This window comes from Balaenoptera ricei, chromosome 7, assembly GCF_028023285.1.
Source record: "Balaenoptera ricei isolate mBalRic1 chromosome 7, mBalRic1.hap2, whole genome shotgun sequence".
Lineage (NCBI taxonomy): Eukaryota > Metazoa > Chordata > Mammalia > Artiodactyla > Balaenopteridae > Balaenoptera > Balaenoptera ricei.
The window spans coordinates 98652316-98679957 of record NC_082645.1 but is presented as its reverse complement, the minus strand read 5'-3'; the positions used below and the strand labels follow the sequence as shown (position 1 = coordinate 98679957).

Genomic DNA, 27642 nt, shown 5'->3' with positions numbered 1-27642 from the left:
ATTAGTTATCCTTGAAGTTTCAAATTACTGAAAGCAATGTTCCTAAACTTGAAATGCAGGGTTTTGTTATTCAAAAAAGTTAATGTCATTTACTGCCATTAAGGCTGCACCTGCCTGTAGTTGGAAACTTTCACACAATGTCAAATCTGCAAAGATTTTTAAAGTAAACTCTCTACTGGGGTTGTTGGTATAATCGTATTTGCATCATTAAAGTTAGGACAACTGTCAAAAATATCTTGACAAGCCTTAAAGGTGTCTTATTTTAATAGCCTCAGTAAGGGTTTCGTATCAGGCTGAGCTATCACAGCTTCCCCAATGTTTTAAAATAATGTCCTGGTTAATATTTAATATAACTACAGTAGGTCTTATTGAGTTTTCTGTCAACCAAAGACATCAAATACAGAGAAAAAATAAATTTACAGTCATAATAAAATAAAATGAGAATATTTCCTAATGAATACACATCAGACCCATTTTTATGTAGTGTCAAAATGATAGATATGGAAGAAATATAAGCTATAGGTCTTTGTTCTTGCACACATGGTTTTAGTCTGGAGTTGGTATTTAGTTTTCAGACCCTGAGAATGGTAGCACTCTAAGGACATTATTCCTCAGAGCCCAGTCCCTCTTGTTTTAAATCTAAGGCCCAGAACAGACAAACAAAAAGTTTCAATGTTAAATCAGCATGAGAGCAAGAAGAGAGTCTACTCTTTAATCCACTTCAATCACTCTTCTGAACCCTCTTCACTGTGTTCCAAAGACTTCTAAGTTGTCAAATGCAATGGACATATTCACTCTATATCTTATCTCACACTTTGGTGGTGCTGACCTTCTCATTTACCCTGTTTCATGCATCTCTTTTTTTCCTGGCTTCCTCAGATCCATTCTGTCCTGGCTCATTTCCTGCTCCCTGGCACCTCCTTCATGGACTCTAATCATAAATCAAGAGTCTCTTCTCCTCCCATTGAACATTCTGCTCCAATTAGTTCATCTATTCCTAATCAACCCCCACAATGTAGGCCTTCCATATAATTTATCACTCAAATTGGAGCAATTTTTAGAGTAAGGGGGTGTGCTATTAATAGTTCTATAAAGGTAACAGGAATACACTGGGACTTTTCTGGGCAAACCTGGATGCACAGTCACTCCATCCATATGAAATGATAGAATGCAAAAAGGGATTCAATTCTTCACCTCTTCCTGTATCCAAGCCTTTGACCTTGACACTTTGTAGTCCCCACCCTCTTTCACTCTGGGCTTTGGCCAATAGAATGAGAAGGAAATTATGTTATGTCCATTCAAGCCTAGTCCTCAAGATAATATGCACAAGTCTGTTGGTTCTCTTGCATAGTTGAGCTTGCTTGTCTTTGTGCCTGAGCCTTTGTGAGAACACATCCAGCCTACCCTGTGGGAGGAATGTGAGAAACATGTAGAGGATGAGACATGTGGAAGATTTTGAAGGCACTCCAATGACACTACCAGAAGGTGAGATACACAGCGGCTTGGCCTGAAAACAGATATATGAAAGAGCCCAGGTGAAATCAGATCTTCCCAGATAAGCCCAATCTTTACTGATGACCTACAAAATTATGAGCTGCAGAAATAATTCTTGTATTAAAAGCTAAACATATTTGGGATGTTTTATTATGCAACATTATTGTGGCAGTAGATAACTCACACACTAGCTGGAATCTCCTGAGATTCAGATTCACATACTAAATATCTTTACCTAAATACCCTAAAGACATTTCAAACTAAATAAACCCAAAATGAAGTTATAAAAGTTTCCATAAATGTATTCCTTTACCTATATTCTTTATCTCAGATGCCCAGTTTTTCAAGTTAAAAATCTGGGGCCATATTAAATGTTCAATTTTCCCCAATTCTGATAGGAAAGTTATACTTATTGTGTCTATCTCATATATCTTTATAAATCAAGTTTTTGTTCTATTACCACTCACTGGGCCTTAGCCTTTCTCAATCAGGGGTCTAGCAAGAGACTTAAGCCCTAATGTCATAATACACCCATTGAATATACTATATTTATGTATCTCTTATACATTCAGAAATCCAGAATTAGAGAATTGAAAAAGTATCACTCAATTTCCTCTAGTGTTTAATTCCCTTGAAGAATCCAGATTGAAAAAGGATAGGAGGTCTTGCTCAGTTTTCACCTGGACTATTTCATTAGTCTATCTGGTTATTTTACCTTTAGCCTCACCTTCTTCTAATTGGTCCTCCATAAGTTATATTTGCTTTAGCCTTTGCCATTGTTTTTCATCTGTCAGTGAATTGTATTTAAGAGGTAAAGTTTGATTCTCTCTGATAAGATGCTAACAAAATTAAAACAATGGTATATTTAACATATTCTTAATACCTTTATACTGCTTACTTTGCTATCAGTAACAACACTTAGGTACGAAAGCCTGCTGCTGCCATGTCATGATTTTTATGATGGCTATTATCACCCTATGATTGTGCTGAGTATTTGATACAGTCTTTGAATAGAGTTGAAAATAAAGGGAAGAGCCGTTCCATGAGCCAGTTTGCTCATATGGATGTGGACCTGGTGCACATTTACATCAAAGCACATTGTCGATCCAGAATGACAACTCTCTACCTGAGGGCTTGATGTGTCTTTCAACGTTACATCCTCTCAGTTAAAATGCTTTCATATATATTATAATGCCTTCCTGAGATGAGAACTGTGAGCTTTATTTGTAAAGCAACAGAATTTTCTAAGATCTGCACTAACTTGCCAAGGTTTCCTCTGTAATTTAATCAGGGCATCAATCAGCAAGGTTAGGTCATACAAGCTAATATTTCTTTACAGCTTAGATACAGTTGAATGATTTTTGGTTTAACTAGAGGCAAAATGTTAGTTCCTCATGGCATTTAACAGTTCCTGGAGTCATTATTTTGACAGCATCTATTTGACCTGAGAAACTTCTTGCCTATAGAAATAGTCTTAGGGCAAAATTTGCTTATATAAAAACTCAAGAATGAAAATGGCCTGAAAGGTCAATTTTAATCATCTATTAAAAATAAACACAGGCTTCTGAGTAAGATGATGATATGGACACAAGCTACTAACTCCCCCACCCAGAGTTTGTAAGAATGACCAGGAAAAAATGAAAACAAAGAACAAATGCTCTAATCCTGAAACTAAGAAACTTGTCATCAGATGCCCAAGATCTCAAGGAATGTCTGCTAAATACGTTACACACCAAATTAGCTAGAAGAATGCATAAAGATCTGGTTTGTAGTTTTAAAAACAGCAGCATTGGGACTACCCTGGTGGCACAGTGGTTAAGAATCCACCTGCTGATGCAGAGGACACGAGTTCGATCCCTGGTCCGGGAAGATCCCACATGCCATGGAGCAACTAAGCCTGTGCACCACAAGTACTGAAGCCTGCACACTCTAGGGCCTGTGCTCCACAACAAGAGAAGCCACTGCAATGAGAAGCCTGCACACCACAACGAAAAGTAACCCCCACTTGCCACACTAGAAAAAGCTTGCCACAACTAGAAAAAAAAAAAAAAAAGAAAGAAAGAAAGAAAAACAGCAGCCTTAAGAAGTACTCAAAAAAAAAAAAAAAAAGAGCCTGGAAAAAACCCCACTAAAACCTCCTTATGGAACAGAGGGGAATTTATGGGACTAGAGTTCATAATACAGAAGGTCACTGCAGCAAGGAGTGTTTTCGGGAACAAGTGTCTAAAGTATAAGCAGAATACCCAGTGGGAGCTCCCTCTAGATTTGAATGGGTCACAAAACCTCAGAAGCTGACCTTCCTTTGGGGAAAGGACTAAGAAAAGAAAAAGCTCACAGAGTCTTAAGGTTTCTTTTTGAAAAGGTCATGCAAAATAACTGGAAAGTCAGCACACTTAGACCAGTTTTCAATTGAATTATTTCATCTTGGTTTTTTCATTAAACCAGAAGATACTTGAAATGATGCTAAAAGAAGAAGAGGATAATTTTAAAGAATCAGAGAAAGTAACTCCCTCTGAAATCCATTCACTAACAAAGAAAGGATAAATATCTAGAAAACTGCTGCATCATACTTCCAAAATGTTCAAGACAACTTCGCATCAAACAACTTAGCATCTATGAAGTCAGAGAAAGCAGTGGTACAGTAGGAAATATCTGAAATGAGGATCATGTAATGCAACCCAGACATAGGGGTATTTGTAAAAATGGGATACAGAATGATAAACCCCACTCAGGAAAGGAATTCAAAATTATAAATAATGTTTATATATATAGAATGTGTATTTTAAGTTTAATGTATCAGTCCCATGTGATCAAATGTTTTCTGCTAATTGGATATGTACCACTTATGGCTCACTCATCCAGAAGTGTTTTACAACAGTAAGGCCACTGACAGCTTCTTAGGTTGGTCAGGTAAGGCGAGTGTCACAGTTTCCTGAACCTGCATCAGCAGCTAGCTGAAGACCCAAGGGAGATTGGAGTGGCTGTACCAAGAATGTCCCTTCCAAGTGATCTCACTCTTATACCCCAAGTTGGAAAAAAAATGTGGATGTGAACTACCATATTCTGTCAAGCCTGTCGAGTATGAATCCATGACCTAAATATATTATTTATGTGAAAACTGAATATTTTCCTGCCATGCAACAAGTCAGATTGGAATCAAATCTTGGTGTCTGGTAAAAACAACAGGATTTCGTACAATGACAGCTCTATGCAAATGAAACAAGCTATTAAAATATGAGTCGAATTAAAGCTCTTCACGGGTGTGCCCTAACACTGGCTGTGGCAGGTGGCAGGTGGCAGACATGGATGTGAATCAGAGACCTGGAGAAAGAAAGCAGAAGCTACTTCCTAGCTCTTCAGGGGGATACACAGAACAACCCTAAATGGGGTTATGTGTGCAGTGCCTAATTGTTTAGAGACATTAAAAGAACTATAACTACATGGCTCTTCCATGGAGCAAGGGAAAACATCATTATCTAATTAAAATCTGCAAGGGAGCTACAAACATATGTAAGTTATTTTATAAATGTTAATTAGTAAAGTAAAAAATCATAATTTTTAACTTTGTACCTAACTTAGAGGAGGGTAAAGAGATGAATTAGATGAAGATGATAAAAATAGATGACAGACTTGGCAATAATACTGGAATAATTTTGTATGGTGACAGATAGTCACTAGACAATGTGATAATCAATTTGTAATGTATATAAATGTTGAATTACTATCTTGTACACCTGAAACTAACACAATACTGTATGTCAACTATACTTCAATTTTTTAAATTAAAAAAAACATATGGGCATAAAAGTCAGATTGCTTAATTTCTTAGCTAGGTTACACAGATCACATAACTGGCATATGTTTATCATATGTATATTTGACAATATGTCCTATTAATCTTTAAAGAATAACTAATACTTCAGTAGTTTGAGATGCCAAAATAAAATCCAGACTATTATCAGACCTAGTTAAATAATTCATAATATCTATTAAATATCATTGAAAACCTCCTGTGCGCATGCACACATATAGATGATAGGTCTGGGAAATCAAATATATGTTTAAGAGCAGGGTCAGAAAGAGAAAACAAAAAAGATAAATCAGAAAAATTAATTATTAAAATAATGTGAATAAAAATGACTATTATAAGTGTACCATAGCCAAGACATGGAAACAACCTAAGTGTCCATCAAGAGATGAATGGATAAAGAAGATGTGGTATATATGGTCAATGGAATACTACTCAGCCATAAAAAAGAATGAAATTTTGCCATGTGCAACAACACGGAGGGACTTGGAGGGTATTATGCTTAGTGAAATAAGTCAGACAGAGAAAAACAAATACTATATGCTATAATTTATATATGGAATCTAAAAAATAAAACAAACTAGTGAATATAACAAAAAAGAAAGACCCACAGATACAGAAAACAAACTAGTTGTTATCAGTGAGGAGAGGGAAGCGGGGAGGGGCAAGATAGGAGGGAGGATTCAGAGGTACAAACTATGTATAAAATAAATAAGCTACAAGGATATGTTATACAGCATGGGGAATACAGCCAATATTTTATTATAACTATAAATGGAGTATAATCTTTTAAAATTGTGAATCACTATGCTGTACACCTGAAATTTACATAATACTGTAATTCAACCATACCTCAATAAAAGATTTAATGCCTTGAATTAGATACAAAGATTAGATTCAACATTTTTTACTTAAAATAAGAAAATGTGTTTATCAAGAATCAGTAAATTAAGAAATCCTATGGATCCATGCTTGAAGGGAATCCAATAATTACTAAAAGGTGAATCAAAAAAACAAACTCAAGAATGTACTGAACATATTGCTGCAACAATACCAGCAGTAAATGATATCACCAACTAACCAGAGTTGCTTAAACATCTGATATTAAAATAAACCTTGATAACAAAGGTAAACAATAAAAAAGACGTTTAATTCAACCTACAGTTCATGTTGTATTTAATGGAAAGAAAAAATTGTTTTATTTTGTTTTGGGAACAAAAATACAGAATTCCAAAACTTATGGAATGTTTCTACAGCATTGCTTAGAAGGAAATTCATAGCTGTAAATGGTACATTAAAAATAATAAAGATTACAATGATAACGTAACCTTTCACATTAAGAAAGGAGAAAAAGAGAAAACTAAATCCAAAGCAAGCAGAAGGAATAAAATAATATATATTATAGTGGAAATAAATGAAATAGAGGATTTTTAAAAATATACAGAAAATCAATAATAAAAGTTGGTTCTTTGAAAAGAACAATAAAACTGACAAATTTTGGCCTAACTGATCAATAGAAAAGGAGAGAAGGGACTTCCCTGGTGGCGCAGTGGTTAAGAATTCGCCTGCCAATGCAGGGGATGTGGGTTCGATCCCTGGTCCGGGAAGATCCCACATGCCGTGGAGCAATTAAGTTCGTGTGCCACAACTACTGAGCCTGCACGCTAGAGCCCTCGAGCCACAACTACTGAGCTCACATGCCACAACTACTGTAGCCTGCACAACCTAGAGCCCACACACTGCAACTACTGTGCCCACGCACTACAACTACTGAAGCCTGCACACTCTGGGGTCTGTGTGCTGCAACTACTGAAGCCCGTGTGCCTAGAGCCCGTGCTCCACAACAAAAGAAGCCACCGCAATGAGAAGCCCATACCCTGCAACGAAGAGTAGCCCTCGCTTGCCACAACAAGAAAAAGCTCATGTGCAACAATGAAGAGGCAACGCAGCCAAAAGAAAACAAAAAACAAAAAACAGCAGCATTAAGAAGTACTCAAAAAGAAAAGAGCCTGGAAAACCCCACTAAAACCACCTTAGAGAACAGAGGGGAATCAATCAATCAATCAATAAATCAAAAGAAAAGGAGAGAAGACCGAAATTATTAAAATCAAAAATGAAAAAAGGGATCAACATGGCAGAATAGAAGAAAAGGGAGCCCACCTCCTCCTACGAATACATGAAAATACATCTGCAGGTGGAACAATTCTCACAGAATACCCACTGAACACAGGCAGAAGATCTCATACAACTAAAGTTGTAAGAAAGATTACCACATAACTCAGTAGGATGAAAAAACAAAAAAAGGAATTGGGACTGGGCCTGTGCCCCTGGGAGGGAGCTGTGCAAGAGGAAAGGTTTCCTCACCCCGGGAAGCCCCCTCACTGGCTGGGAGATCAGCGAGTACAGCAGCCAGACTGAGGCAGGCAGTACCAAGAGACACCAGCACAGATGGTCCTGGCCACCTCCCTGCACTGGCGAGCCCAAGACCTGCATCTTCCAGTGCACGTGGGGACTAGAGGCTGAAAGTCAGGCTTCAGCTGACAGACCTGAGAAGAGGACTGGGGTTGGCTGTGTGGAGACAGCCTGAAGTTGCCGGAGTATGGCCCAAACCACAACAGGGGTGTACAAAGGACAGAGCCTGAGTGCACCACAGAAGCCCCACTGTTACCACGTGACAAAGGGAGGGGCCCTGCCAAAGCAGCCTTACTCTTGGCACACTCACAGGGGAGGCAGCTCCACCTCTACAAGCTCTGGGAGTGTGCAAGTGCCAGCTGGTGGTCCACACATGGAGCAGGGGCTGAAATCTGAGCACTGTCCGGGCATCTATGCGATCCAAGGATTTATGCCACTGCTAGCAGCTTTGAAATCTCAGTGCCTGCAGCACATCCGAGCAGAGTACTGCCCTGACTGGGGCAGGTCTGGTGTTAGCAGCTGTGGGCTTTGCCAGCTGGGGCACAGTGAGGCAGGGCCAGTGTATCAGCTGATTCTGTAGCTCCCAAGATGGGTCCAAATGTGTGACTATAGCTGTCCTGGTGCCTGACTTCAGCCAATGTGCCAATGGATCTGCACTGGGGGCTTTGTCAGCACAGCACCTTAGGGACACTCAGGCCGACTGCCTGTCTCACGGTTGAGGCAGGCCAAGGGCAGTGCCAACAAAAGTGTACTTTGTGAGCATGCATAACAGGTGGCAGGCGACACCACAGACTTCCAGGTGAACAGCTCCTGCAGAGGAATACTCAGTGGCTCTCTCAGCAGAAATGCTCCAGTCCTGCCCACCTCACACCACAGCTCAGAAACAGATGTGGGGGATTCTACTCCAACAACTGGGAACAGATTCTGCCCGCAACAGGGCTGTGACAACCACAGAGCAAAGAGGAGGCCCAGTTCAACATCCAGTGCAGGTTCTGGTTATCACAATACCAATCACACCCCCTGATCAGGGGGATAAAGGCCAGCACACATTGAGGAAAGACATGGCAGGCATCCATACTAAAAACAGCCCTCACACTAAAAATGTTAGACTTATGCATGCTACATAGGGACACTCCCACATAAAAATACCCCTTCAAGGCAACAGTAGATAACTTTATTCTCAACTCATAGAGTCAGAGAAATATAAGTAAAATGAAGAAGCAGGGGAAACTCCCAATTAAAAGATCAAGAGAATTCCCCTAAAAGAACAATGAAACAGACCTCTCCACAGTTTACTAGGGCCCCAAGGTCAAAAAAGAGGTAATAAAAATAGTGAAGGAATTAAGAAAGGCTATCGATAGAAATATGTAGATTACTGTAAAAAGGAACTAGAAACTATAAAGAGGAGCCAATCAAATTTAGAAAACTCATTTGCTGGAACAAAAGCTGAGCTAAAGGCAATAAACAGAAAACTGAATAATGCAGAAGAACAAATAAGTGATCTTGAAGATAGAATAATGGAAATCACCCAATAAGAACAGCAGACAGAAAGAAAAATGAAAAAAAAAATGAAAGCAATATATGAGACCTATGGAATAATATAAAGTGTGCCAATCCACACATAATAGGGACCCCAGAAGGAGAAGAAAGAGAAAAGGGGATCAAAAATGTGTTTGAAGAAATTATGGCTGAAAACTTCCCAAACCTAAAGAAGGAAACAGATATCCAGGTACAGGAAGCACAGAGGGTTCCAAAAAAAGATGAACTGAAACAGGCCTACACCAAGACGTTATAATTAACATGGTGAAATTAAAAGATGAAGAGAGGATTCCAGAGGCAGCAAGAGAAAAACAAAGATTGAATTACAAGGGAATCCCCATAAGGCTATCAGCTGATTTCCCTACAGAAATGTTTCTGGCCAGAAGGGAGTGGCAAGATATATTCAAAGTCCCATAAGGGAAAAACTTGCAACCCAGGATACTCTACCCAGCAAGATTATCACTTAGAACAGAAGGAGGGAGAAATAATTTCTCATACAAGCAAAAACTAAAAGAATACAGCAATACTAAACAGATCCTAAAAGAAATATTGAAAGGTCTTATCTAAATAGAAAAGAAGCAAGAATCCATAGGAAAGAAAAATCCAAAATTGAAAAGTAAATCACTTAAACAAGCCAGTACACAGATTTGCAAAAAAAAAAAATTGTGAAAGCTATGATAACTACAATGAACAGCAAAAGGATAAACATGAAGATGTAAAACAAGACATCAAAATGATAAAATGTGGGGGAGAGGAGGAAGAAAATGTAGATTTTTTTTTAGAATGTGTTTGAGTCTATATGACTACCAGTCTAAAGCAAGTAGATATAGTAATGGCTTAACATACTTGAAAAACAGGGTAACCACATATAAAAAGCATACAATAGATTAAAAAAAAAAAAAACCTCAAGTGTAATAAAGAAGAAAACCATCAAAATACGAAAGGAAAAACAAAAAGTAAAAGGAAGAAGAAATACAAAATCAACTGGAAAACAAGGATTAAAATGGCAATAAATACATATCTATCAATAATTAGTATAAATGTCCATGTACTAAATGCTCCAATCAAAAGACATAGAGTGGTAGAATGGATAATAAAACAAGAGCTTACAATGTGCTGCCTACATGAGACTCACTTTAGGGCAAAGGACACACATTCATTGAAAGTGAGGGTTGGAAAAAAATATTTCATGCAAACAGAAATGACAAGAAAGTGGGGGTAGCAATACTCATATGAGACAAAATAGACTTTAAAACACAGGCCATAAAGAAAGATAAATAAGGATACTATATAATGATAAAAGGATCAATACAAGAAGAGGATATTACGCTCATTAACATGTATGAATCCAATATAGGGGCACCTAAATACAAAAAAAAAAAAAAGAACAGAAAAAAAACAAACAAAAAAGAAGCAAATATTAACAGACATAAAGGGAGAAATTGGTGGGAATACAATAATAGTCGGAGACTTCAATATGTCACTGACATCAATGAACAGATCTTCCAGACAAAAAATCAATAAGGCAACAGAGATACTAAATAGAACAGTTATATTTAATTGATATTTTCAGGACATTACACCCCCCCAAGACCAGAATACATATTCTTTTCAAGTGCACATGGAATATTCTCTAAGATAGATTGCATACTAGAACACAAAACAAGTCTTGACAGATTTAAGAGGATAGAAATTATTTCAATTATCTTTTCTGACCACAACACCATGAAACTAGAAATCAACTATGGAAAGAGAAACAAGAAAAAAAAAGATTCCATGGAGATTAAACAATATGCTACTAAAAAACCAATGAGTCAATGATAAAATCAAAGAGGAAATTAAGAAATACTTTGAGACAAATGACAATGAAAACACAACCATATAAAATCTACAGCATGAAGCAAAAGCAGGCCTTAGAGGTAAGTTCATAGAGATACTGGCCATCCTCAAAAAACAAGAAAAATCTCAAACAACCTAACCTACCACCTAAAAGAATTAGAAAAAGAAGAACAAACAAAACCTAAAGTCAGCTGAAGGAAGGAAATAATAAAGATCAAAGAGGAAATAAATAAAATAGAGATTAAAAAAATAGAAAAATCAATAAAACCAAGAGCTGGTTCGTTGAAAGGGTAAACACAGTAGACAAACCTCTGGCTAGGCTCACCAAGAAGAAAAGAGAGAGAGGACCCAAGTAAACAATATAATAAATGAAAGAGGAGAAATAACAATGGATACTGCAGAAATACAAAAAAACATAATAGAATACTATGAACCATTATATGCCAACAAATTGGACAACCTAGAGGAAATGGACAAGTTTCAGAAACATACAGCCCACCAAAACTGAATCAAGAAAAATAGATAATTTGAACAGACTGATCACTAGAAGTGAAATAGAATCTGTAATTAAACAAACAAACAAAACAAAAAACAAAAAAAGACTTCCTGCAAACAAAAGTTCAGGACCAGATGGCTCTACTGGGGAATTCTACCAAACATACAAAGAAGAACTTAAACTGATTTTTCTCAAACTCTTCCAAATGTTTGAAGAGGAGGCAACACTCCTCAAATCATACTATGATGCCATCATCTTAATACCATAACCAGACAAAGACATTACCAGAAAAGAAAATTATAGGCCAATATCTTTGATGAATATAGATGCAAAAAATTTCTAGCCAGCCAATCCAACAATACATAAATAAAGATCATACACCACGATCAAGTTGGATTCACCCCAGGGTCGCAAGGATGGTTCAAAATACACAAATTAATCAATGTGATACACTGATCAACAAAAGAAAAGACAAAAAACATAAGATCGTCTCAATATATGCAGAAAAAGCATTTGATAAAATTCAACACCCATTCATGATTAAAAACTTACCAAAATGTATATAGAAAAAACATATCTCAACATAATAAAAGCTATGTATGACAAACACACAGCCAACATAATACTCAATGGTAGAAAGCTGAAATCCTTCCCACTATAATCTGGAACAAGACAAGAATGCCCACTCTCACCACTTCTATTCAACATAGTATTGGAAGTCCTAGCCATAACAATCAGACAAGAAAAGAAATAAAAGGTATTCACATTGGAAGGAAATGGGTAAAATTGTCATTATATGCAGATGACATGATACTATATAAAGAAAACCCTAAAGACTCCACACAAAAACTACTAGAACTGATAAACGAATCCAGCAAAGTAGCAGGATACAAGATTAACATACAGAAATTGGTTGTATTTCTTTACACAAATAATGAAATATCAGAAATGTAAAGTGAAAAAAAAAATCCCTTTTAAAATTGCATCCAAAAAATAAAATACTTAGGAATAAACCTGAACAAGGAGGTGAAAGACTTATATGCTGAGAACTATAAAACATTGATAAATTAAAGATGATTCTAAGAAATGGAAACATATTCCATGCTTTTGGATTGGAAGAATTAATATTGTTAAAATAGCCATAGTACCCAAATTAATCTACAGATTTAATGCAATCCCTATCAAATTTCCCATGACATTTCTCACAGAACTAGAACAAATAATCCTAAAATTTATATGGAACCACAAAACACCCAGAATTGCCAAAGAAATCCTTAGGAAAAAGAACAAAGCTAGCAGCATAACCCTCCTAGAATTCAGACAATATTACAAAGCTATAGTAATCAAACAGCATGGTATTAGCATAAGAACAGTCACATGGTTTAATGGAACACAATAGAGAGCCCAGAAATAAACCCACACACCTATGGTCAATTAATCTTTGACAAAGGAGGCCAGAATACACAGTGGAGAAAACACTGTCTCTTCAGCAGGTGATGTTGAGAAAGTTGGACAGCTGCATGTAAATCAATGAAGCTACCCACTCCCTCACACCATACACAAACATAAACTCAAAATGGCTTAAAGAGTTAAATATAAGACATGGCACCATAAAACTCCTATAAGAGAACATTGGCAAAACATTCTGTGACATAAATCATAGCCATGTTTTCTTAGGTCACTCTCCCAAGGCAATAGAAATAAAGGCAAAAATAAACAAATGGAACCTAATCAAACTTACAAGCTTTTGCACATCAAAGGAAACCATAAAATGAAAAGGAAACCTATGGAATGGGAGAAAATATTTGCAAACAATGCGACCAGCAAGAGCTTAATTTCCAAAATATACAAAGAGTTCATAAAACTCAATGACAAAAAAACAAACAACACAATAAAAAATGGGCAGAAGACCTAAATAGATATTTCTCCAAAGAAGATTTACAGATGGCCAACAGGCACATGAAAAGATGCTCAACATCACTAATTATTAGAGAAATGTAAACCAAGACTACAATGAGGGGACTTCCCTGGTGGCACAGTGGCTAAGAATCTGCCTGCCAATGCAGGGGACACGGGTTCGAGCCCTGGTCCGGGAGGATCCCACATGCCGCGGAGCAACTAGGCCCGTGAGCCACAGTTACTGAGCCTGCGCATCCGGAGCCTGTGCTCCGCAACAAGAGAGGCCGCGATAGTGAGAGGCCCGCACACCACAATGAAGAGTGGCCCCCACTTGCCGCAACTAGAGAAAGCCCTCGCACAGAAATGAAGACCCAACGCAGCCAAAAATAAAAAGTAAATTAAAAAAAAAAAGACTACAATGAGGTATCACCTAACAGCAGTCAGAATGGCCATCATTAAAAAGTCTACAAATAACAAATTCTGGAGAGGGTGTGGAGAAAAGGGAACCCTCCTACACTATCGGTGGGAATGTAAATTGGTGCAGCCACTAGGGAAAACCATATGGAGGTTCCTTAAAAAACTAAAAATAGAGTTGTGATAGGATCCAAGAATCCCACTTCTGGACATATATCCAGAGAAAACTCTAATTTGTAAAGATACATGCACCCCAATGTTTACAGCAGCACTATTCACAATAGCCAAGACATGGAGCAACCTAAATGTCCATCAGCAGGTGAATAGATAAAGATGATGTGATATCTATATAATGGAATACTACACAACCCTAAAAAAGAATGAAATAATGCCATTTGCAGCAACATGGATGACTTAGAGATTATCATATAAGTGCAGTGAGTCAGAAGAGAAACACAAATACCATATGATATCATTTTTATGTGGAATCTAAAATATATTACAAATGAACTTATTTACAAAAAAGAAACAGATTCACAGACCTAGAAAACAAACGTTACCAAAGGGAAAGGGGGTAGGGGAGGGATAAATAGGAGTTTGGGATTAGCAGATACAAATTACTATATATAAAATAAACAACAAGGTCCTGCTGTATAGCATAGGGAACTATATTCAGTATCCTGTAATAAAGCATAATGGAAAAGAATATGAAAAAGAACATGTGTATAATCATTTTGTTGTATACCAGAAACTAACACAACATACCAGTAAATCAACTATACTTCAATAAACAAAAAAAAAAAAAGAAGAAGAAAGGGACATCACTACCAAATTTACAGAATTAAAAATGATGATACAGGAAGCTATGAACAACACTGTAATAAATATGGCAACAATATGGCAACAAATTAGATAATCTAGGTGAAATGAAAAAAAAATCCTCTAATTGAATTAGTAATAAAAAGTATTCCACAAAGAAAAGGCTAGAACCAGATGGCTTCACTGATGAATTTTGCCAAATATTTAAAGAATTAACACTAATCCTTTATAAATTCTTCCAAAAAATATAAGAGGGAAACTTCCCAACTCATTCAGTGAAGCCAGTATTGCAGTGATTCCCAAACCAGGCAAAGACATCACAAGAAAACTATAATCTATATCTCTTGTGAATATACATGCAAACATCCTCAACAAAAACAAGCAAACTGAATCCAGCAACATATTAAAAGGGTTTCCAAAAAGTCAAGAAATAACAACTGTTGGAGATGATATGTAGAAAAAGGAAATCTCATACACTGTCAGAGGGAATGTAAATTTGTGCAGCCACTATGGAAAACAGTATGAGGATTCCTCAAAAAATTAAGAGTAGAACTACCATATGATCCAACTATTCCACTTTTGAGTATTTATCTGAAGAATATGAAAACATTAACTCAAAAAGATATATCCACCCCTATTTTCATTGCAGCATTATTTATAATAGCCAAGATATGGAAAAAACCTAAGTGTCCACTGATGGGATGAATGGGTAAGGAAGATGTGGTATATACATACAATGGAATTCTTCTCAGCCATAAAAATGTGATATCTTGCCATTTGAGGCAACATGGATGGACCTTGAAGGTATTATGCTAAGTGAAATAAGACAGAGAAATACCATATCATTTTACTTGTATGTGGCATATTAAATAAACAAATTAAATAGACTAAACAAAAACATACATATAGATACAGAACAGAGTAGTGTTACCAGAGGGGAAGAGAAGTGAAGGAAGGGCGAGATAGGTAAAGGGGTCAACTGTTGACGGATGAAAACGACTTTTGATGGTGAGCACACTGTAGAGTATACAGAAGTCAAAATATAATTTGTACACATGAAGCTTATATAATGTTATAAACCAATTTTTTTTTAAAGGTGTTATATACCATGACCAACTAGTATTTATTCCAGGAATGGAAAGTTGATTCAACATACAAATGTCAATCAATGTAAAACGCTATATTGATAAAATAAAGGACAAAAACTATATAGTCATTTCAATAGTCGCAGAAAAAGCATTTAATGAAATCCAATACCCTTTTGTGAGAAACACACTCAACAAACTGGGAACAGAAGGGAACTTCCTCAACCTGACAAATACATCTACACAAAATTCATAGCTAACATACTTAGTGATGAAAGATGGAAAACTTTCTCCCTAAGATCAGAAATAAGACAAAGACATCTCCTCTTACCATGCATATTCAACACTGTTCTAGAGGCTTTAGGTGAATAATTAGATAAGAAAAAGAAGTAGAAGGTATCTATACTAGAAAAGGAACACTATCCTCAGAGATAACATGCCAAGATAAAATATAGGGAATATTCTAAGAAATCTACTAAAAATATTAAAATTAATAAATGAGATTGTATATTGATACAAGATCAATATACAATAATCAACTGTATTTCTGTACCTTAGGACTGAACAATCTGAAAATTAAATTTAGAAAACATTTTCACTTACAATAGCATCAAAAAGGTTAAAATACTTAGGAATAAATTTAACAATAGTAGTACAAGATATGTGTATTTTCTTTTTGCTGCTGTAACGAATGACCACAAACAGTGGAAATAAAATAAGATGAATTTATTATTTTCTAATTCTGGAGGCCAAAATTCTGCAACAAGTGTCACTGGGCTGAAGTCAAGATATCAAAAGGGCTGGTTATTTCTGGTGTCTCCAGGAGAGCAGCTCTTTCTCACAACACATGGCATCACATTGCTCTTTCTCTGACCCTTCTGCCTTCCTCTTTCACATTTCAAGGAGGCTTGTGATTACATTGGACCCTCCTGGATAATCCAGGATAATCTTTTTAAAGTCAGCTGATTATCTTAATTCCCTCTGCAATTTTCATTCCAACTTGTTATTTAACATATTTACAGATTCTGCAGCATCTTGTCCAGCTTTATTTCATGCTTTCAATTTTTTGTCATTTTTGAAAACCTGACATTTTAAATAGTACAACGTGGAAAGTCTATAAATGAGATTTCCTCCTCTCCAGGGTTTGTTGTTGCTCCTGTTTGTTGTTGCTGTTTTTAGTGATTTTCCTGAAGTAATTCAATAAAGTCTATATTCTTTGTTGTGTGGGGTCAAAGAAGTCTGCCTGTTTCGTTAACGATTAAACAGGTGATGTTTAAATGCCTTGAACGAATGAGTCATCCAGTCTTTGTTGACTGGCTCTGTTGGGGCACATGTTCAACACTCCGGAAATTCGGAAATTCGCAACTCTGCCTTACTTAGCCTTTACTTCCTGCTTGAGCTGAACTTCACAGCTCAGCCAGCTGTGAGAGATTAGACCCTTCTCAAGTCTTTCCTGAGCATGCCCTTCAAATGCATGTATCCGTTGATATTCCTAGGAACATGATAGTGTTTCAATGCTCCCTACGGACATTTAATTATCTAGGTTTTCTGTTTAAGAATTTTGCTTAACTTCTTGTTTGCTTAACTGTTATTGTTACCTCAGGCAGCTGCAATATTAAACATGTACTGCTGATTGTTTGCTACAAATGCCCTGGAAAATAGTCCATTCACACAAAGTAAGCCCTGACTCAGGTCAAATAAAAACAAATAGGGCCCTGCAAATAGGGGTTTCCAGGGGGTTTCTTGAAAGTTCATATAGTGACATTTCTCTGAGAATGGGGCTTTGTAGAGCTTTTCAAACTTGTTCTGCTCTGCTACTTGCTACCATGGTTGTGAAGCAGTTGGTTTTCAAGACTACTGCAGAGTTGGGGAAAGAAAGGGATGGGGATGGGGCAAGTTAAAACATGAAAAAGGTCACATTCTTACTCGGGTGCAGTAATTTTTCTTTAATAAATGCTCCATTAATTGGTCCATGCTTGGTTAATTTCTAGAGTTCTGAAAAAGTTGATTGTGACAATTTTTGCCAATGTTCTCTCTGTTTTTATGAAGGAGAGATTTTTGAAGTTCTTCCCCTAATGATTGGACTTTTGACTGAAATTTATCCTCAGTGCAATATTATTCAGAGAAGATTTTATACTTTAGGGTTTTTATGTCAAATGAAGGACTAATATTAGGTTTTAAGTTCCTATGATAAAGCGATCTCAGTGGTAACAAGTGGTGCGTGTGTGTATGCATGTGTATGTTTGTGCGTATATCCGTATAATCACATGATACTACCAAGAGTATGAGAGAAAGTGGTCATATTCCTGGTCTATTATCTTCTACTCTGTTCATTTTAGTTAAATATTTATTGATTCCCTATAATGTTTCAATTGATAAGCTATGTCCCAAGGATACAGAGATGAATAAGATATAGACCCTGCCCTAAATAAGCTTATAGTATTCCTCAGATTTTTTTCCCTTTTTTTCCTTGCTAGAAAGAGAGAGACAGGCCAATAGACCTGGAGACAATATTGGTTTCAGAGGAAACCAGATCTCGACTAGAATCTGCCAAACAATTCCAACAGTGCTACTTTTACCAAATGCTTACTCTGAGCCCAGGGCTGCTAAATGTTTTAGATAGATTTTCTCATGCATTCTTCATGAAAAGCTTATAAGTCGGTAATCCCCATTTTCAAATGAGCAACTGAGGCTCTCCGATATTAAATAAAATGACCTACCTGGTTCTTTGTCACGCTGACACATGAAAACAAGGCTGACTTTAGAAGGTGCTTCTTATATGTAGAACCAGATTCTGCCACTTGCCCGAGGACAGCCCTTGGGCAGTCTCTCCAAGTTTGCACTGAGTTGTGAGACTATGGGAAATTTTTATTTTCTTAACACTTTTCTCTATGGTGATCATGTATTACTTTTAGAATTAGACCAGAAAAACATTTAAAGAAGTATGTTGTTATGCTTAGCCTCTTCACATACAGGTGACAAACTATATTAAGAACTATATTAAGAAGCATAACATACACCTCTTCAAAGAATATAAAGTGGAATTTTATTATTTAATAGGTATATCTCAAAATTATCTTGGTAAAAATCTACTGAGGTTTCCGGATTATGAAAGTATCTACCTCTGAAGCTCAGAACATCACAATCTTAGGGAAATGGTACGTCAATCCCTTCATTATCTTTTGAAATTTGAACTCTTGGCTTTATGTTTATAGAAAATAAAATGGTTAACCATGCTTCTATTTTTTAATAACTAAACGATATACCTGTCAGAGAGCTTTCATACTATGGTTTTAGGCACTGTATAAATACATGAACAGGTAGCTTGTACCACAAACAGAGAATATGAGGGATTTTGTAGAGACCCATTTACTCACAAATTCATAAATCAGCTTATAAGGGTAGAAGTTATGTTTAACAGGATGCTGTCAGCTCTGTTTCTGTCTCAGGCAGTGAGATCAGGAAAAAAAATGCAGCACTGTGAAATTGTTTAAACCACTAATCCCAACTACTTTCATTTTATAGAGATATCTGGGAAGATACATGCTGTTTCACGTAATAAGCTGTGGCCATATCAAAGAAAATGCAACCTCAAGTACCAGAGAACTGGACATTGTATTTACATTCAAAACCATGTTACTGTCATTGAGCAGTCCTCCTTTATGAGGTAAAGACCAAATAATGTATTATTAAGGTAGTGTAGTGTATGTTTTATTGATCTATTAATATTAACCCAGAGATCGATATACAACTCTGTTTCAATTGCCCAAAGCTAGTCTAAATGGGCCAACAATAATAATACATGCCTGTGGACAGAGCAGGTCAAACATTACGTGCTTTACTTTCCTCAAAAACAACAAAAATATTTTATTTTTAAATGCTTTCAATTTAAATACTTTTTATTTCAAAAAGTAATTTTTTTGGTGTTTCTAGCCAATTATTTTCCTTCTAGAACCTAAAAAAAAGGAAATATGCAGAATTCTTTCTCTCTTCTGTAAAAGCAAAATACGATGAGCTTCTTGGTACAATTTTTAAAGAGACACATTTTTAAGGGCTAAGGACAGATGAGTAACATACATCTTTTTGCATTAATTATATTTGTTTTTCAGTTTATAAATGATTTTATTTTTAACTTGGTAAGACCTTCAGACATGCTCCTCAAATGTTTCGTGGTTTGAGAGCATTCTTCTAATTCTAGCTTGGTGTAACCCAGACATCACAATATAGTCTTTCCTTCCTAACCCACTGTGTTCAAGGCTACGAGTTTTATAAAAATTTCTGATCTAAGTTCTCAACATACCTATCAATGAATAAAAAATAATAATAGGTAACATTTCTTGAGCATATGGGTGCCAGGCAACAGAACTTGTGTTTTTCATATATGATAGAATTTAGCCTTCATAATTAACCCACAAAGTAGATATCATTATTACATCCATTTTGCAGACAAGAAAACTGACAAGACTAGCAAAGGTGAAGGTAGGATTCTAATTTGGGCAACCTGAAACTCTGATTCCATGTTTTAGCAGTTTAGAGCATGACGTCTACCTTGCACAGGATTATGCTTAAGGTTCCTGCTTTTTGGCATTGTACATTTCATTCTTTCAACAGTGCAAAGGCAGCACCAATGCACATTCTCTGCATTGCTCCACCCCTTCATCATTTTCAGCAACCAATGAATCACTTTCAACAGCCAGTTCATCAGTCTACCCAGTAAATGCAAAGGGTGTTTTACCTTACCACTGTATGATCGCCATCTAGTGGCAAATATGTAATAATAGATGGTTCTACAGTGATTAGTTACCCATGTCATTCCTAAAAAAGTGTCTTGATTCACAAATTCTACTAAGGAACTTAAAAACTTAGATGCAATCAAAACCAATTGTACTGTAAACAATAGATGACAATGATTTAGTTATGTGTATAGTGTTATTTTAAAAGAATACAGCCTTTGCAGTAAGAGTTTTAAATTGCCTTCAATTTGTAGAGTCTGTATAATATTTGTATAGTGTTTATAGTTAAAAGTTTTCCACATACATTTTATTTTTTAACTTATAAATATGTTATAAAATTTCAATGTTGAAAATATTTTAATAAAATATAACCATTATCATTAGGAAAAAAAAATGTGGCTAACCTTTATTGAGAATAAATACCAACTGGACAAGTAACAATGCTTGCATAGCTACCGAAGGCTTAGACAAAGAGGCCTTGCTTCTATTTGGATTTTAGGTATTTTTGCCTGTTTGGTTTTATGTTCCCCACTTTGCTCTATTACCCATGAATACCCATTCCTCGTCTGACCCATCCGATTCCATGGCATCCAGACTCTACACTCACCTGCCAGACCTTCTTAGTTCCCAGCTGTTCCAAAAGCCATTCTCCTTGTCAATTCCAACACATGGGGCTTAATAATATTTGCAAACATCTGTGTCTTAAGTATAGATGCTAGATTTTTACCCAACAACTTGAAAGTAACTTTGAATGTTAACTATTAGTATAATTTATAATATGATGTCCTCATAGTTGGATCACTTACATATTCCATGCTTTTCAAGTACAAATCTTACTTGGTCATTGTATACCGCTCTTTTTAAACATACAACGGAATTCCATTTTCTGCATTCTCTTTAAAAGTTTTACATCTATAACTGTGAAAAGGGCCTAGAGTTGTGGCAAGGGTACTACACTTGCCCAATCTAAAATTATGTTTTTGCTATGTTTGTGAAACCAGTAATAAAATTTCATTTTTTTCTTGTCCTCAGAAAATTCAATGAACCTAAAAATTAACTAATTTATCTTGTTTTTTTTTAAATAAAGTTTTTAAAACTCAGTCATAAAACTTCAGAAGATGGGAATGAAAAGCAGATCTTCTAGAACTCAGTTTCTTCCACTGTTATTAATCTATTCTGGGTTTCTGCTCCATCTTGATTCAATATTGGTAATGCTTATTTTCATAGAAATCTATTATTTTATCAAGAATTCCAAACATATATATATTTTTTATCTCTGTATTTGTGGTTTTAACTCTTTCCAAATTGCTAAGGTTAATATTTCTGTTTCCTACATGTATTTTTTCTTTTTTTGAGTTATCTACTTATTTCAATATTATAGTTCCTTATTTTATTATTTTTTCTTGAAAACAAACTTTTGGATTAATATAAATGTACTCTTTTTATTCTAATTCATTCATTTCTACTTTTCACTTATCCATTCTTTGCTTTTCTATATTTGTTGACCAGTTGTACTTTTTAATTTAAATTCATAATTCACTTATTTCACTTATTTTTTTTTCATTTAAAAATAAAACTGTCAAAGTGATGAATTTTACTCTGAACACAGTTCTGGTTACATCTCGTAAGTTTGATAAGTATTGTGTTTGGGACTGTTTATCAACTAGGTAATAACCGTTTATAGTTCTCTGATCCAATATTCATTTATTTACTTTTTAATAATTCAGATTTCATTATATTTCAGTTATTGATTTATTTTCTTTTACTATTGAATCTTGCTCACAAACTTTAGTTTGTATATTTGTTATTCTGAAGAATTCATTTATGTTAAATTTGTGGTTTAAGAGTTATATATTTTTAAAAACCTAACAATGAATGATTTCAAAGAATCTACAATCTCTCTTCATAAAGTATAAAGTTCAATATGTAATACTAAATACACTTGCTATTTTATTAATTTCTCTAATTCCACTGTAACTTTGTTTACTTGACATATTAAAAACTGATATACTTTGAAGTCTTTGACTCTGATGACTATACTTTCGTCAGAATTTTCTTTTATTTACGAGCTTTGTTTTACATATTTCAACATCATATTATCTGATCCTCAAGTGATATTTAGTTAACCCTCCCAGTTTAACTTTTTTCTGTTAGTCCTCTTTTGCCTGATATTAATATTATTATGCCTGTTGTGTTTGTCGTTTATGTATTGAAGGTGTCCGTTATGACAAGGGAAATAAGACGACTAAGACTGATTTGGGTCACTCATTGTATATACCACTGTCATATCACGTGGGTTAGATCCCCAAAAGAAATCTGAATTATGTCACTGTGGCAGGAGACACAGTGGCTCGAATGTCATAGTAATCAGGAATACATACAACTGGAAGTTACAGAAAACACTCAACTAGGAACAATTGCAATTAAAAATAAAGAAAATGTAAGAGTTTATTTTTCTACATGAAGAGCAGAGGAATTAGGCAGGTGTCACATTATAATGTGTCTACTCTGGACCTCATCCAAGGGAGCAGAATCAAGCTAATCACAAAGATGGGCTCTGAGGAAGACTATGACTGCATTTATTAATCAAAGATCCAACTGCAGATTAAAGTGTCATATTTGAATCAAATTTATTTTATGTTTGATTCTTTGATTATAGATGAGTATATAAATAGGAAAGATATTATCTTTAACAATAAATTATTTTTTTACCAACCAAATTACCTAAGCAAAAATAAAAATCAAATATCACAAATTTAAGTTTCAGAAACAACTTTTAAGGCATAAATATTATGTATGTATACATATGCATATATGATATATGTTATAGTCCATAATGTATGGTCTTCGGTGTTGATTTACATACAGTAAGCATTATAAAATGTCTGAGGCCTGAAATATAAACTCCTTCAGAACCGATCTCTACTCCAAATAAAAAAGAGCTTTTTTGTTGTTGTTTCTAATAATCGTTTATTATTTTCACCAATTCTACAAATGGAACACTTGCTATTCATTATCTCTTACTTAAAACACATATAGCTAAATGTATTTTCTCCCATTATTTTTATCCCACATGCACTAGAAAAAAAGGAGTGTGGCTGCATTTTACTAAAATTCTGCCAAAGAAAGTACTGAATGTAAATTCATACTATGAGTGAATAATGATGTATTTCACCTCATTTTAATTTCAGTAATTGACTGGGAAAACCGGAAGATCTATTAAAAGGACCATGTGCTGGTCAAACACTAATGAGAAAATTTCAGAGTCACGGGTTGTCATGGTGACAGGGTATTATAGAAATCTGATTAGTATGCCCAGCAGCTACAGAAGTGATAGGCTACTCTTCTAATTGTGTTGTCTCTGCTTGCAAGATGGGCTTTATGTTCCTGAGACATGAGAGGCAGTGCAGATTCATTTATCCACATACCAGATACAGAACACATTACATGTTCAAAAACTAAATTCAAACATCTAGTACCAAAGATAAAATTATATTTAAAAAACATTTTCAAAAATTAAAATTAAAAAATTAGTTTACTCTTCTCATGAACACACAAATTTCTGAACAATTTAGTTATTTTTATTTCAATCTAATTTCATTGACATTCATACTAAGGATAAGACAAAGATGGTTTAAGAAAAAAACGTCTTGTGAAAACAAAAAATAAATAAATCAATAATGTCCTCCTAAGACCAAAATTTCCCAATGGAACGGTTGAGAAGTTGCACTAAGGACTATGCATCTCCAAGAGTAGTTAGACCAGAGACTGTTAGAAAGAGCCAGATACAGCCAGATGCTTAACAAATGTTAAGCATAATATTGAATAAGAGAAGACAGTTGGGATTAGGGATAGCAGTTGACCACAAGCAACTGTGGGCAGAGCTTCCTGCCACCAGAATAATGTATATGTGTGTTTAACAATGTCTTTCCTTCTGTGCCCCGGTTCTTTTGGTACAAAAATTCAGTGAATCCTGAAAATTACAGGGCTCATTGCTTTCTGTTCTGCTTTATTTTCTTTAATGTCTTGAGTATCATTGAAAGTTTTAAAGAAATTGATCACTGACTCCTGATCCTTTTTGGTAGAAAATTTAATTCTAAAAGGAAATCATGCAAGATTAACACAGGCAAAGTAAACATTGATATGCATTATTGAAATTCATGTGCCTTTTCAGAGCTTACGAGTACAAGGAGCATTTCTAATGCTTGTCCTGGGAAGCTTATCACTCTTTTTAAACGCATCAGCATGTGGACTACGTTTTACATGTACTAAATATCAAAAGCAATCAATCTAAAGTCAATATAAGGAAAGCCAAAGGAGCATTTATCTAGACATTTCAAAATTCAGTGGAAGAGGTGGGGTTGCAGAGAGAAAAGTGGCAGTACAAAGTTTCAAGTTTCATTTATACAAGACGAGAGAGTCCTAGAGATCTACTGTACAGCACAGAGCCTACAGCAAATGATACTTACTGAATACTTAAAAAATTGCTAAGAAGGTAGATCTTACGTTAAGTGTTTTTATAATGATGATGATGATGATAAAATAAAGTGGATGGGAAGAAACTTTTGGAGATGATAGATATGTTTATGGTATAGACTGTAGTGATGATTTCAAGGATGTATACTTAACTCCAAACTTATCAGGTTGTATACATTAAATATGTACACCTATTCACACTTCAATAAAGTGGTTTAAGAAAAATAAATAAATAAAAGCCAGCAGAGTGAAGACACAGTGTAAACAAGTGCATTCCTGGAGAGATTAGGCTGTCTCTGGGAGTTGTGTGTACTGACCTGGGGTGGAAGCAGCAATCCGAAAGCCAGTCGGTGTGGCCCAATCCTGTGAGAAGCACATTGCCTTTGGGGAGCCCCACCACCTTCCAGACGCGGTCCTCCCCACAGGAGACGAGGATGTCTTTGTGGGGGTGCGTGGCGATGCTACACAGGGAAAGAGGAGAAAAGGTAGTTATGGGGAGGTAACAGTGAATGGTTTCATACTGGGAACAAATGAAACGGCAGGGATTATCCATTTCAGCCAGGCAGGACAGCTTACTCGGAATGCTGGCTCAGAAGCCAGAAGAGCCAGGTTCGACGTCCTGGCTATAGCTCTAGCTCATGGCTTCTTGAATGCCATCAATCTAATTAACTTCACTGGATCTCAGATTCTTCATTTGAAAAATGGGATGGTTGATTTAGGTGAATGCTCATGTCTAATTCTGGTTTGAAACAATAATTCTGGTTGTTTTCTTTCAGGGAGGAAAAGTTATGCCAATGAAAATTTGGTGTTAGGATATTTGGACCAGTAGACATACTTATTATATAAAAGCAAACTTCTTTTCAGACTATAGTATATCTTAAATCAGGCATTATCCAGGAAAAGATCATGAATCATAACCACATTATCATAGCTCTATAATAAATTCTATAAATGAAACATTAACTCCATGGTCCACTATCTACACAAAGAAAAGGAGCTCAAATTCTGCACTAATATGTCACTTAAATTTGCTTCAGTCAATGCACAGTACACAAATTACAGCAATGAATTCAGGATGCAAAAGACAATTCCCACTCTATAAAGGCATAGAGGGAATTGAGAAAGAAGTATGTAAAATTAATGATTAACACATTGAGCAGTATTATTTGAACCAGACTATGATCATTGTGGCTGTTTATTTATTTATTGAAGCTAATCCATTCTAAAATCAAGAGTCTCAAAGGTTAATGCCTGATATTTTATCTATGGCAATGCTTTAATCTTATTTATACAGCGTTTCATGTACAATGTAATGGGAACGAATGTGCCCAATGTTAAGTACCTATTAAAATACCAGCCTAAATATTAGCAACAAATTGTTCAGCTTTAACATAGCCATCTCAAATCAAAGACATAATGCATTTACTTGCCTATATAGTGAAGTGAAACAAATAATGACTTAAAAAATAAGAATTACACATTCATTTCTCCCACAGTCCATTCTATGAATGGCACTGTTCCCTTCTTCTGCAAAAAAGACTTTAGGAAATCAACTTCCCAAAGAAATCATGGTCTAGGTCCATACCTACATGAGGAACTCCAGGGCTTACATGAGAGCAAAACTTTTCTCCTTATGGATCCCTTCCAATAATACCATTAAATCCCAGAATTTTGAGCTGAAAAATCATGTCCTTCCATTAGACCTATCCAGTTTTGGAAATCTGCTGGGGTCAGTGTTGGAACTGTTCAACTCACAGGCATGTTAACTATTATGAGCAGGGCCTTCTTTCTAGTGAAACAGTTTCCCTTTTCTCTAGCACTTTGCTGCTCAAAATAAGCATAGTAGAAGGGAAATTATTCATTTTGTAATTCATCATAATGTTGGTTTGTGACTTTCAGAAGGCCAGTTCAGGAAAGGAATTTATTACAGCTCAAACTGGGGAGAGGATACATTTATAGAACTTAATTAGAAGAAAAATATGATGAGAGGTAAAAAAATGTCATATTGAAATGAATTCTATATTCAAACACACCTAAGAAGGCAAACCAAACCCTTGAAGCTACTGAGTATGATGTATGTTAGCTCACAGCTTTCCGGGCAGACACATGCACACTTGACTAGATGATAAATTACCCTCTTTACGTGAAGATAACTAAAATCATTGATGTCTTTACGAACTTTGAAAGAAAAGTTTCCAAAATGACTTTTGTGGGGGAAGCTACTTGTAGAAGTTAAGGAAAAAAAGATAAACACAAACCTATTGTTGGTTAATCAGTTTTGGAAGTGTTTTTCCAGACTCTTCTGAACCCTTCTACTTTGAGGACCCCTCCATAACACCCGAACTTCCCGAGAACTGATCATACTAATCACACTCTCAGGTTTCTCTATGCATATATTTCTTTTCTAACATTACATAGGACTTTTTTTCCTAATTGTTCTGGACCAGTTTCAGTCAAACACTGATATTTTATTCTTTAAAAAGTATAATTTACATCATCTATGAAATGGTCTTTAAGTGATTAGAAATATTTCCAGCGTGTATAGAAGGGAATTTAATGCTCTCGTAAGAATCAATTAACAAGTACTTGTTTCTGAGTTAGTCACAGAATAAGTGCACCAGCAAAGAC

The 27642-nt window shown here is 35.5% G+C and overlaps 1 protein-coding gene across 1 annotated transcript in view; it reads right to left on the bottom strand.

The window, feature by feature from the left end:
* Window positions 1–27642, bottom strand: part of SPAG16 (sperm associated antigen 16) — a 910587-nt gene that overhangs the window by 470050 nt on the left and 412895 nt on the right. Inside the window, exon 11 of the mRNA XM_059927392.1 lies at window positions 25332–25475. Coding sequence (XP_059783375.1) covers window positions 25332–25475 — 144 coding nt within the window. The remainder of the gene's footprint in view (window positions 1–25331; window positions 25476–27642) is intronic.